Here is a 12,256-nt window from a genome sequence, read left to right as displayed (position 1 = left end):
AGACTTGGGGCATGATTACAACTTTGGCGGTGGGGGTTAATCCGTTCCAAATGTGAACGATATCCTGCCCATCGTATTACGAGTCCATTATATCCTATGGGACTCGTAATACGGTGGGCGGGATATCCGTCACATATGGGACGGATTAACACCTCCTCCAAAGTTGTAATCAGGCCCTTGGAGCTATGTGAAAAGACCAGATGATACTAATGCTCTGGACACGGTCACGACACCGGTTCCCTGTCCGAATATTGAGAACAAAAAATATTGTGAAGTGAAAATATTGTAGCTTAAACATCGTTGATCTAAATATCATGATGGTAAGTGTGCATGGGTAAGTATACATTGACTATTCTAAACCCCACATTGACCTGCCTTGAAGATATACACTCAAGGTGCGTAGCTATGCAGATATGCATAATATACCTATGCACTCTTACTTTCACAATATTTTGTCCTCAATGTTTAGGACTTGAAATTTTGGTCACCCAATACTTTATAGCTGATACTCTGGCGGAATAGCACAACAGCACTGCCATACAGGATTTCACTCTAGACTGAAATTTACGAACAACGATGCTCCAACCTTGAGAAGGCTCTTGGTATAAGGAGCCATAAAGGGCGAAACACGTTCTGCCACAAAACAAATGAAGGCGTGAGGTAAGCTAGGAGACCTGTGCCACATTCACTGCTGCTCTACTGGGAATTAAAGGCTTAAACCAAGTTAAGTGGGCTAGATCAGATGCATCTAAATGCTTTCTCTCAACATTAAGGGACTCGCTGCCTACAGGAGAGTACTTTTCTGCAGTGGAGTGGAGGGCAGGGGACGGCTTCCACAGTGGGTTGGGCATCCACGGTCCAGTCGCCAAGGCCTCCTGTACTTTTCTCTGAAGGCTAAAGGACAGAAGAATGGTGTGCTTGAGAGGCCTGTACTACAACCAACTACCTGGTTAATTTCTCATTTGTTTAACCTCACAAGCATATATGGCATCCTTTCACATGTTTTGCTCTTTTACTGGACTCCTACATGGCAGAGCTCTGCAGGATGCTTCTGCAATTCACCAGTGAATCAGGATGAGGGGGTGAGGATGGGGGGGGGGGATTGTCTAATTTAATTTTGTACGCTTGATCAGCTTTCAGACTTTTCCTCCACCCATTAAACCTAAGCATTGTTTGATCTTTGCACACATGCAGGTGACGTCCCCAGGGCGATCCCTTCTCAGTTCAGCATCCCTCAATCCATGCCTTGGGAAGAGAGCATCCCCACAGAGGCACTGATGGAGGGCAGGGCCAGACTGCCTGTTCTGACACTCTGGTCTCTGGCATTTCCCCAGTGGATAGTGGGCTGCTGTCAGAACAGTAATGGGTGCAATGACTCTACCGTGGCTCCATGGCCCTATTCTTCGTGGCCTCCTCCATGGGGAGGTGGTTTTAATACTCGCCGGGGACGATTCTGGTTTCCACTCTGGCCCTGAGGTTGGGAGCGCGCTGGGACATACCTTGCTGTACTTCTGGAACGTGTACCCACTCATGTCTTCGACGTCATCTGACAGGCACTCCAGAGTGACGTCATCGCCCTCCAGCACGGTGTCAGAGTTGTGCTCCAGCAGCACACGAGGAGTTCCTGCAACAGAGGACAAAAGAGGGTCTTCAACCAGACTTAAGGGGTGCAAGGCTGGGAGAGCAACACACACCTACACTGCCTCACCACACATATAAACACAAGCGGGGTGCATAGCACAGGACTCCATTTAAACACAAGGTTACCACTCTGATCACAAACCCTGCACCGCACACTGGCCCAGACTCAAGGCTACTGCACTGGGAAATGTGGGGAACAAAACCAGGGTTTCAGATAACTTTAGTGCATCCGGTGCAGTACCACAGAGCGCATGGGTGAGGGGGCTACTTCACCCCAAACATGGATCTTTGACTGGTTTCTACCACCCAGCAGGGTTTTGGAGGCCCATTTTCCTTGCTTCCATTATGGCCCATGACAGTTCTGGTGTGCTGCTGAACAAGAGCCCACACAGGGGTGCTGCACCAAGCAACCACCTTACTTCAGGGAACTAGATATGGAGACCATGATGCAGCTATTACCCGATATGCTTCACAGCACAAGACCCACATCCTGCACCACAGGAGGAGGCATGCTGTGGCACTGCACCACAGGAGGACACACACAGAGGGACTCAATTAATTCTGATGGGAGGCAACCCAGACATTAGGCCTTCTGCAGAGACTCTGGGGGTGTAAGGTCCCTCCCAGGCCTTACCAGTACTGAGTACGAGTGACAGGCTCAGAGGGTTGACTTTGCTTGTTCTATCAATTAAAGTTAATTCTGGGAGCAAAGTTTGCAACAAATTGTTTTTGTTTGTATTTTCTCCACGCTTACATCGAGCTTTTACTGAACGCACTGAGCGATGAGCCAATGGCAGCACGTTTCCCAACTTAAACAAGCAATGTTCCTTCTTCAGGGCTTTGAAGGAAATTTAATCAAAAAGTAAGAAACGAACCATCAACGAGAAGCCAACATTATGAAACATGAGAAACAAAATAGGAGAATAAAAATAATAACAGCCTTATAAAGTTCACATAAATCCTAAAGTGTTACCATGTAACATGAAAGCAAAACGGACCTTGGAGAATAAAACAAAAGTGGAAAGTTACTTATAACACATAATAACTGAATTTGATATAACTAAAACTCATTGCCCTTTGAACCCTTATCCAGTATGTCACGCCTCGATTAGTTGCCAACATGTTGAAAAAGAGAAAGAGAACATAGTAGTGAGTATTAATTCGAATAATCAAAACTAAGAGTTCTGAGGTCCATACAGTGGTGGCAACAGTAGGTTCACCAGCGAGACTAACTTCAAACCCATAACAGTGAGACACAAGGAAGACCCACCGCAACAAGACAAGGTGCACACCCACCGCAGCGAGACAAGGTGCACACCCACCGCAGCGAGACAAGGTGCACACCCACCGCAGCGAGACAAGGTGCACACCCACCGCAGCGAGACAAGGTGCACACCCACCGCAGCGAGACAAGGTGCACACCCTCCGCACCGAGACAAGGTGCACACCCTCCGCACCGAGACAAGGTGCACACCCTCCGCACCGAGACAAGGTGCACACCCTCCGCACCGAGACAAGGTGCACACCCTCCGCACCGAGACAAGGTGCAGACCCACCGCAACGAGACAAGGTGCAGACCCACCGCAACGAGACAAGGTGCAGACCCACCGCAACGAGACAAGGTGCAGACCCACCGCAACGAGACAAGGTGCAGACCCACCGCAACGAGACAAGGTGCAGACCCACCGCAACGAGACAAGGTGCACACCCTCCGCACCGAGACAAGGTGCACACCCTCCGCACCGAGACAAGGTGCACACCCTCCGCACCGAGACAAGGTGCACACCCTCCGCACCGAGACAAGGTGCACACCCACCGCACCGAGACAAGGTGCAGACCCACCGCAGCGAGACACGGTGCAGACCCACCGCAGCGAGACACGGTGCAGACCCACCGCAGCGAGACACGGTGCAGACCCACCGCAGCGAGACACGGTGCAGACCCACCGCAGCGAGACACGGTGCAGACCCACCGCAGCGAGACACGGTGCAGACCCACCGCAGCGAGACACGGTGCAGACCCTCCGCAGAGAGACAAGGTGTACACCAACTGCAGAGAGACAAGGTGTACACCAACTGCAGAGAGACAAGGTGTACACCCACCGCAGCGAGACAAGGTGCAGACCCACCGCAGCGAGACAAGGTGCAGACCCACCGCAGCGAGACAAGGTGCAGACCCACCGCAGCGAGACAAGGTGCAGACCCACCGCAGCGAGACAAGGTGCACACCCTCCGCACCGAGATAAGGTGCAGACCCTCCGCAGCGAGACAAGGTGCACACCCTCCGCAGCGAGACAAGGTGCACACCCTCCGCAGCGAGACAAGGTGCACACCCTCCGCAGCGAGACAAGGTGCACACCCTCCGCAGCGAGACAAGGTGCACACCCTCCGCAGCGAGACAAGGTGCACACCCTCCGCAGCGAGACAAGGTGCACACCCTCCGCAGCGAGACAAGGTGCACACCCTCCGCACCGAGACAAGGTGCACACCCTCCGCACCGAGACAAGGTGCACACCCTCCGCACCGAGACAAGGTGCAGACGCTCCGCAGCGAGACAAGGTGCACACCCTCCGCACCGAGACAAGGTGCACACCCTCCGCACCGAGACAAGGTGCACACCCTCCGCACCGAGACAAGGTGCACACCCTCCGCACCGAGACAAGGTGCACACCCTCCGCACCGAGACAAGGTGCACACCCTCCGCACCGAGACAAGGTGCACACCCTCCGCACCGAGACAAGGTGCACACCCTCCGCACCGAGACAAGGTGCACACCCTCCGCACCGAGTCAAGGTGCACACCCTCCGCACCGAGACAAGGTGCACACCCTCCGCACCGAGACAAGGTGCACACCCTCCGCAGCGAGACAAGGTGCACACCCTCCGCAGCGAGACAAGGTGCACACCCTCCGCAGCGAGACAAGGTGCAGACCAAGCGTAGTGAGACAATGGACAGACCTGCTGCTGTGAGAGAAGGGGTAGACCCACCGTAGTGAGACAAGGTGTACACCAACTACAGAGAGACATGGTGCACACCAACTGCAAAGAGACAAGGTGCACACCAACTGCAGAGAGACAAGGTGCACACCAACTGCAGAGAGACAAGGTGTACACCAACTGCAGAGAGACAAGGTGTACACCAACTGCAGAGAGACAAGGTGCAGACCCGCTGTAGTAAGACAAGGTGCAGACCTGCTGCAGTGACACAAGGTGCAGACCCGCCGCAGTGACACAAGGTGCAGACCCGCCGCAGTGACACAAGGTGCAGACCCGCCGCAGTGACACAAGGTGCAGACCCGCCGCAGTGACACAAGGTGCAGACCCGCCGCAGCGACACAAGGGGCAGACCCGCCGCAGCGACACAAGGGGCAGACCCGCCGCAGCGACATAAGGGGCAGACCCGCCGCAGCGACACAAGGGGCAGACCTACCGCAGCGACACAAGGGGCAGACCCACAGGGGTGAGGCAAGGGGCAGACCCACGGGGGTGAGGCAAGGGGCAGACCCACGGGGGTGAGGCAAGGGGCGGACCCACGGGGGTGAGGCAAGGGCGGACCCACGGGGGTGAGGCAAGGGCGGACCCACGGGGGTGAGGCAAGGGGCGGACCCACGGGGGTGAGGCAAGGGGCAGACCCACAGGGGTGAGGCAAGGGGCAGACCCACAGGGGTGAGGCAAGGGGCAGACCCACAGGGGTGAGGCAAGGGGCAGACCCACAGGGGTGAGGCAAGGGGCAGACCCACAGGGGTGAGGCAAGGGGCAGACCCACAGGGGTGAGGCAAGGGGCAGACAGACACACCGCCGAGAAAGCAGCAGCAGACTCAGTGAATTGAGCAGTCACATACAGTGTCCACTCCTTGTTAAAAGTGCATCTCATGTCAGAATTAACACATCTCATTACTACTGGCGCCAAGTATCCAGGGTTGCTGGGCCCAGCCCCCACCAATAATGTTTGCCAGGCAGGGACCTTAGACTTTCTTTTCCCTGGTGAATGCCTACCCGAGGCTCCTGCTTGTACCCACTACCAGGCGCCCGTGAGAGTGATTAGCACACGCAGTGGCCTCGGGGGGGCATCTGTGACACATACAGTAGAACTGCAAGCCACCCCTCACTTATCAGAGCATTAGCACCAAAGCAGAACCACTAAATACAGAACATTCAGTTCACTCTTTAAAAACGTCCCTTCGTAAATTGCCAGCTAACCATAACCCCCTGTGACATAAAATGCTGTAATTTTGAGTCATTTATAAGGCCAGCTCCCTCAAACTGGAAAAGAGGCATTTGATTTGATGAAATGTATTCAGATGCTCCCGTCACATTTCCATTTGATATTTACTTTCCTGCTGCTTGAGTGTAGCGTCCATGCAGCCGGGCGGCCACTTCACAGCACTAGTCGTAACATACCAGATTCACAAACCTCTGAGATCCCTGCATGCAAGCTGTGCCCAGGCCCCACGAGGCGCTGTACAAAATGTGGCACAAATACATTCATTTAACATGTGGCGTCTCCAAGGACACGAACACCATGAGTTCTTTATATAAAGAATAAATCAAAGTTTGCATTTCATGGTTTGTGTTGCATTGCCTGGCAGGCATGATTCGATGTTTACAGATGTGTGCAACACTGGCTCTTGCAGTGCCCCGAGCAGTCACTGCTTAGCAGGGAGTGGCAATGGGGCATCAATGCGTGGTTGTTGCATGCAAACACATTCAATGTAAAATCACGTTTAAATGCATATGTGATATAAATTACATACATTGTACCTCGACTATGACAGCAAGAGAGAAGATAAGGTTGGGAAAGCCCTCCCTCTGAAGAAGTGACGTCACTCAGTACGTTACTTAGGCACTCCTCCTATTTTAGGCCTCATTTCCTGCTTTTCAAGCAGAGGCAGCTTGAGTGTCCGGCGGTGGCTTGTTGGCGCTATATCTACTTATTGACTGAAAGGTTCGTCCTGGGCTCTGGGGTTTGCGCTCCTTCCGGGGTCTTTTGCAGAGACCATCATGTGCCTGGATCAGGACATCCCACAGACTGCACTCGTCAAGATAGAGTTGCTTTTGTGACGTGGAGCTGGGCCCCACCAATAGTTTGGTGAACTTCGCTGCCACACCACTGGTCATAGGGTAGGCTTCTGACAACACAGGACAAGCAGCGTCCGCGGGATCTGGTCAGAGCCTTCCTTCCAAGCTAGACCGAAGCATTGTGAACATCGATAAGTGTTCATGGTAGACGTCACAGAAGGTCTCTCCAAAGCCACCTTCCAGAAACTCATTACCCACATACATGTGGTCTGTTCTTCTGCAGCTACCAGTCTGAGCCCCAGTTCCACACCTGATCTCTCAAGGCCACTCAGCCCCACCAGTAATACAAAATCAACACCACCAGTCATTGCAGCTGTGTATACCTTTCTAGCACACTCTGAGCAATGCAGGAACCACCTGGAGACCAAGAATGTGGACACTGAAATGTCACATTATCAAGGAGCCCTGGACAGAGTTCTCCTTCGCCTCATCGGACTCCAAGGCCTCATGACACCTCACCAAGTGTCTGAACCACCAGGAAGGTGCTCTACTCTGTTACGATGCAGTCACTATCCAGCTGTATCTCACTGCCCACTCACAAGAACCTTATCCTCAAATATGCCACACAGTACATCCCCCTGTGGTAAGAGACGTCCCAGACCTGGATCTTCTGCACCGCTGCTCTCCCTCCATCACTCATCGCCTTTAAAGATCTTGTGTGAACAACACACCAAAGTATAGATGCAATACTCCAACCTTAGAACAGAAAACTCCCTCTGAACACCCGAACTGCAAGCACAGAGCTGAAGTCTCTCAACTCTCCTCTGACACATCTTGTGGTAGGTACATCATGATTCCCTTGCTGATTCTATGGGCGATCGTGATCTTGAGATCATTAATACTACAGCGACCTTGTTCAATCCCTCCTTCCGGCTCATCATGGACAACCTCTTATCGCAGGATTTCTCCATATCATGTTTACGCTGCGATGAACCAATAGGTGATCATATGCATTCCTTAAAATTCAGATAGCTCCATACCCAGAGACTCGCCAACTTCCTGTGCTTGCTAGTAGATATCAACCCTTGCCCTGATCCTCTGCGGGAGTTAACATTATCCCTCACCCCAATAGTAGCAAAAACGAACTCTTGGAAAGACCGTACTTTTTACACTTCACTACACAATTAACGCATTCTAAGGTAAAAAAATTCAGAAGTCAAGTGAGCAAACTACCACATGGCGAGCTCCACCTCTGAGAGTGGCATCCTGGTGGTGGAAACTCTATTCAGATCATTGAGAAGGACCCTTCACAAATCTGTTTCAGAACATTTGAGTTGGAGACCTAAGTAGCCATGATTTCAATGAACTATGCCTCAAAACAGCATCAGAACTATCCCGAAAGAGTAACTAGGATGACATCAAACCCATCACAGGGCACTGTGAAGTCACCATGCTCAACACTGTAGATGAGGTGGCCTCATCTTTTCCATTACCTGGAGAAACCCCAAAATGTGGACTTGCTGACTAAAAAGCTCTGCTGACCTCCATGCAGCAGGGAGGCCAACTTACAGGCTCTTGCTGCTAAGACCACATCATCCCAGCTGAGAAATCCCTAGACTAGCTCCCGTGTTCAAATGTTTGACTGCTGGGAACCCAGGGCCTAAATCCCTGCCCAGTGCAGATGCCCGCTTTGCACAAGAAAACCACCTTGAGTCTCTCAGGATCAAGAAGCAGAGAATGGGCTAGGTAATTCTCACGCTGAACATCCAGGAGTGGAACTCACTCCCACAACCATCTACCTCACATCCATCATCACCATTCACACAGGTTCAGAGGGTCCTTCTACTCTACAGGCACTTCATAGATGAGCCCTAAGTTTGCCCCGCCCACTACTCTCCATGACATCTTCTGGACCTATAATACGCAAAGTAAGCCCAACTACGCACACCCGGCTAATGTACTATGTCCCAGCCTAAGCCTGAACCTTTGACGGCAACAATGGAGCACCAAACATACAGATGCGAAATATGTGAAGATTCTAACAAGAGAAACTTTTCTTACTAGTTCCACTAGATCAAAAGTTTTCAAAGTCATGGCACAGCTGACATGTTAACTGGTGACATTTCAGGTGTGCCATGTTAATTCGATTTGTTTTTTATTAAGAATTTGTGTTTGTGCATATTTGTCACTTCTAATTCCGATGGATTAAGAGCAGTGTTAGGTGAATAGGAACACTTCAATTTCGTTTTTTAAAGACGAAAACTAACTATAAACGGCATCAACATACCTCAAATCATACCCCACAATTATATTAAACAAATGTAATCATAGTGGTTACCCCTTTACTCTAACCCTACCCCCAAACACTTAACCTTATACTTCTAACCCTGTACCCTTAAACCTTCAAACTGAATCATACCCATAACCCTACAAGTAATACCCTGTATGCTTAAGTGAATATGGTTAACACCTACAGGGAGTGCAGAATTATTAGGCAAATGAGTATTTTGACCACATCATCCTCTTTATGCATGTTGTCTTACTCCAAGCTGTATAGGCTTGAAAGCCTACTACCAATTAAGCATATTAGGTGATGTGCATCTCTGTAATGAGAAGGGGTGTGGTCTAATGACATCAACACCCTATATCAGGTGTGCATAATTATTAGGCAACTTCCTTTCCTTTGGCAAAATGGGTCAAAAGAAGGACTTGACAGGCTCAGAAAAGTCAAAAATAGTGAGATATCTTGCAGAGGGATGCAGCACTCTTAAAATTGCAAAGCTTCTGAAGCGTGATCATCGAACAATCAAGCGTTTCATTCAAAATAGTCAACAGGGTCGCAAGAAGCGTGTGGAGAAACCAAGGCGCAAAATAACTGCCCATGAACTGAGAAAAGTCAAGCGTGCAGCTGCCACGATGCCACTTGCCACCAGTTTGGCCATATTTCAGAGCTGCAACATCACTGGAGTGCCCAAAAGCACAAGGTGTGCAATACTCAGAGACATGGCCAAGGTAAGAAAGGCTGAAAGACGACCACCACTGAACAAGACACACAAGCTGAAACGTCAAGACTGGGCCAAGAAATATCTCAAGACTGATTTTTCTAAGGTTTTATGGACTGATGAAATGAGAGTGAGTCTTGATGGGCCAGATGGATGGGCCCGTGGCTGGATTGGTAAAGGGCAGAGAGCTCCAGTCCGACTCAGACGCCAGCAAGGTGGAGGTGGAGTACTGGTTTGGGCTGGTATCATCAAAGATGAGCTTGTGGGGCCTTTTCGGGTTGAGGATGGAGTCAAGCTCAACTCCCAGTCCTACTGCCAGTTCCTGGAAGACACCTTCTTCAAGCAGTGGTACAGGAAGAAGTCTGCATCCTTCAAGAAAAACATGATTTTCATGCAGGACAATGCTCCATCACACGCGTCCAAGTACTCCACAGCGTGGCTGGCAAGAAAGGGTATAAAAGAAGGAAATCTAATGACATGGCCTCCTTGTTCACCTGATCTGAACCCCATTGAGAACCTGTGGTCCATCATCAAATGTGAGATTTACAAGGAGGGAAAACAGTACACCTCTCTGAACAGTGTCTGGGAGGCTGTGGTTGCTGCTGCACGCAATGTTGATGGTGAACAGATCAAAACACTGACAGAATCCATGGATGGCAGGCTTTTGAGTGTCCTTGCAAAGAAAGGTGGCTATATTGGTCACTGATTTGTTTTTGTTTTGTTTTTGAATGTCAGAAATGTATATTTGTGAATGTTGAGATGTTATATTGGTTTCACTGGTAATAATAAATAATTGAAATGGGTATATATTTGTTTTTTGTTAAGTTGCCTAATAATTATGCACACCTGATATAGGGTGTTGATGTCATTAGACCACACCCCTTCTCATTACAGAGATGCACATCATCTAATATGCTTAATTGGTAGTAGGCTTTCGAGCCTATACAGCTTGGAGTAAGACAACATGCATAAAGAGGATGATGTGGTCAAAATACTCATTTGCCTAATAATTCTGCACTCCCTGTATACTTTATACCCTCTGGCCTTTACCCCAAACCTTTACCCCTATACAGGATTCCCTTAGCCCCATCCATATACCCTTCCCTAAACCTAACCCTTAACTGCTTAACTATAATAATTATATCCCAAAATTCTAACTCTTAAACGTTATACCCTAAACTCTAAACACTAAGGCCCTCATTATGAACTTGGCGGTTCAGACCGCCATGCCGGTGGCAGCGGAAAAGACCGCCACCGGCATGGCGGTCTGAACCGCCATATTATTAACACAGGGAGGGACTGACTGTGGCGGCCCTCCACCGCCGACAGGCAGCCTGATGATGGCGGATTACATTATCCGAAAGGCCCTCCGGATAATGTACCCTGGTTCCCCCTCCAGGGAAAGGCTGGCGGAAGGAGTGCTCCGGGGCCCCAGTGCAGTGTCCCGTCGCGCAGGTCCCGGCCCAGCAGAATGTTCATTATGCGGCCGGCAGGGTCTCAGGAGGGCTGGCGGTCTATGGAAAGACCGCCAGCATGAACACAGCGGTGTTTACCGCTGTGTTCATAATGACCCCCTTAATCTTTAATCATATTCTACTGACTCTATACCCCAACCCATAGCCTTAATCCCAATAGCCATAACCCTATACCCAAAAGCCTTAACTGCTAACCCTATAGCTGTAACCTTCAACCCTTTATCATATACTCTAAATCTTATATCTTAAACCCTTTAGCATATAGACTAAATCCCTAATTGCTCACCCTGATCTGTACACGAGTAACCTATAACCCTTAAATCTTTCACCCCATTCACTCTGTCCTATATATTTTGGGAAGAAGCACTTTACGACAGGTTACTTTGTAGAAGTATTTATTTTTAGAACTAATAAATCGGAAAGTATTATTTTAGAAGTTTTGAGAGAATACTCACTTTTAACTAGTCAATTGGTATTTCATGGATGTTTAAGGGGTTGATAGCTGGACACATCCCAACTAAACCTTATGCTGGGTTATTTTAGGTTGTGCTACATTCCTGGCACTAGTATAGCGCTTACAACCATTTGTATGACACCGTGGCACTCTTTCACATGGACGACCTGGTGAGTGACAATGCCTGGAGCGGGGGAAGAACCTGCAGAAGCCCAATAGTGCAAACACAGTTAAACTTGTACGGATGACAAAGTTTGGAATTTATGTGATGTGTTGAATAAATGAGATACAGACCAGAGAATCTTGTAGCAATATCTTTTTTGATTCAAAAGAAAGGACAGGGGTTCAGACTGCTCTTAAACGCAAGTGATTTCAATCTCTGAATTGTCTACAGGCATTTCAAGATGAAAGTTTCAATCTTTTACAAGATATTCAAACAAAAGATTGAATGGTCTGGTTGGACCTCTAGGATGCGTACTTGACCATTCCGCACTGGAGGTTTCTCCAGTCCAGAAGGACCACTTGTATGAGTTAAATGTGTTTCTTTTCGGCCTGTCATCAGCCCCATGATGTTTCGCCAAGCTGATGAAGGCTGTGGGGGTAGCACTGAGGGGCAAAGAGGTGTAAATAATCGTGCATTCGGACTATCTCATTATTAAGGCTCAGG

General features: G+C 49.6%; 1 protein-coding gene across 1 annotated transcript in view; it reads right to left on the bottom strand.

Moving 5' to 3' along the window:
- Nucleotides 1–12,256, bottom strand: part of LOC138246628 (uncharacterized) — a 99,469-nt gene that overhangs the window by 58,703 nt on the left and 28,510 nt on the right. The window contains exon 2 of the mRNA XM_069201340.1: nucleotides 1,500–1,624. Coding sequence (XP_069057441.1) covers nucleotides 1,500–1,624 — 125 coding nt within the window. The remainder of the gene's footprint in view (nucleotides 1–1,499; nucleotides 1,625–12,256) is intronic.

Source organism: Pleurodeles waltl, chromosome 7 (genome assembly GCF_031143425.1).
Source record: "Pleurodeles waltl isolate 20211129_DDA chromosome 7, aPleWal1.hap1.20221129, whole genome shotgun sequence".
In the NCBI taxonomy this organism is placed as follows: Eukaryota; Metazoa; Chordata; class Amphibia; order Caudata; family Salamandridae; genus Pleurodeles; species Pleurodeles waltl.
The sequence above is the reverse complement of the archived record's forward strand: the minus strand, read 5'-3'. Positions and strand labels throughout refer to the sequence as shown.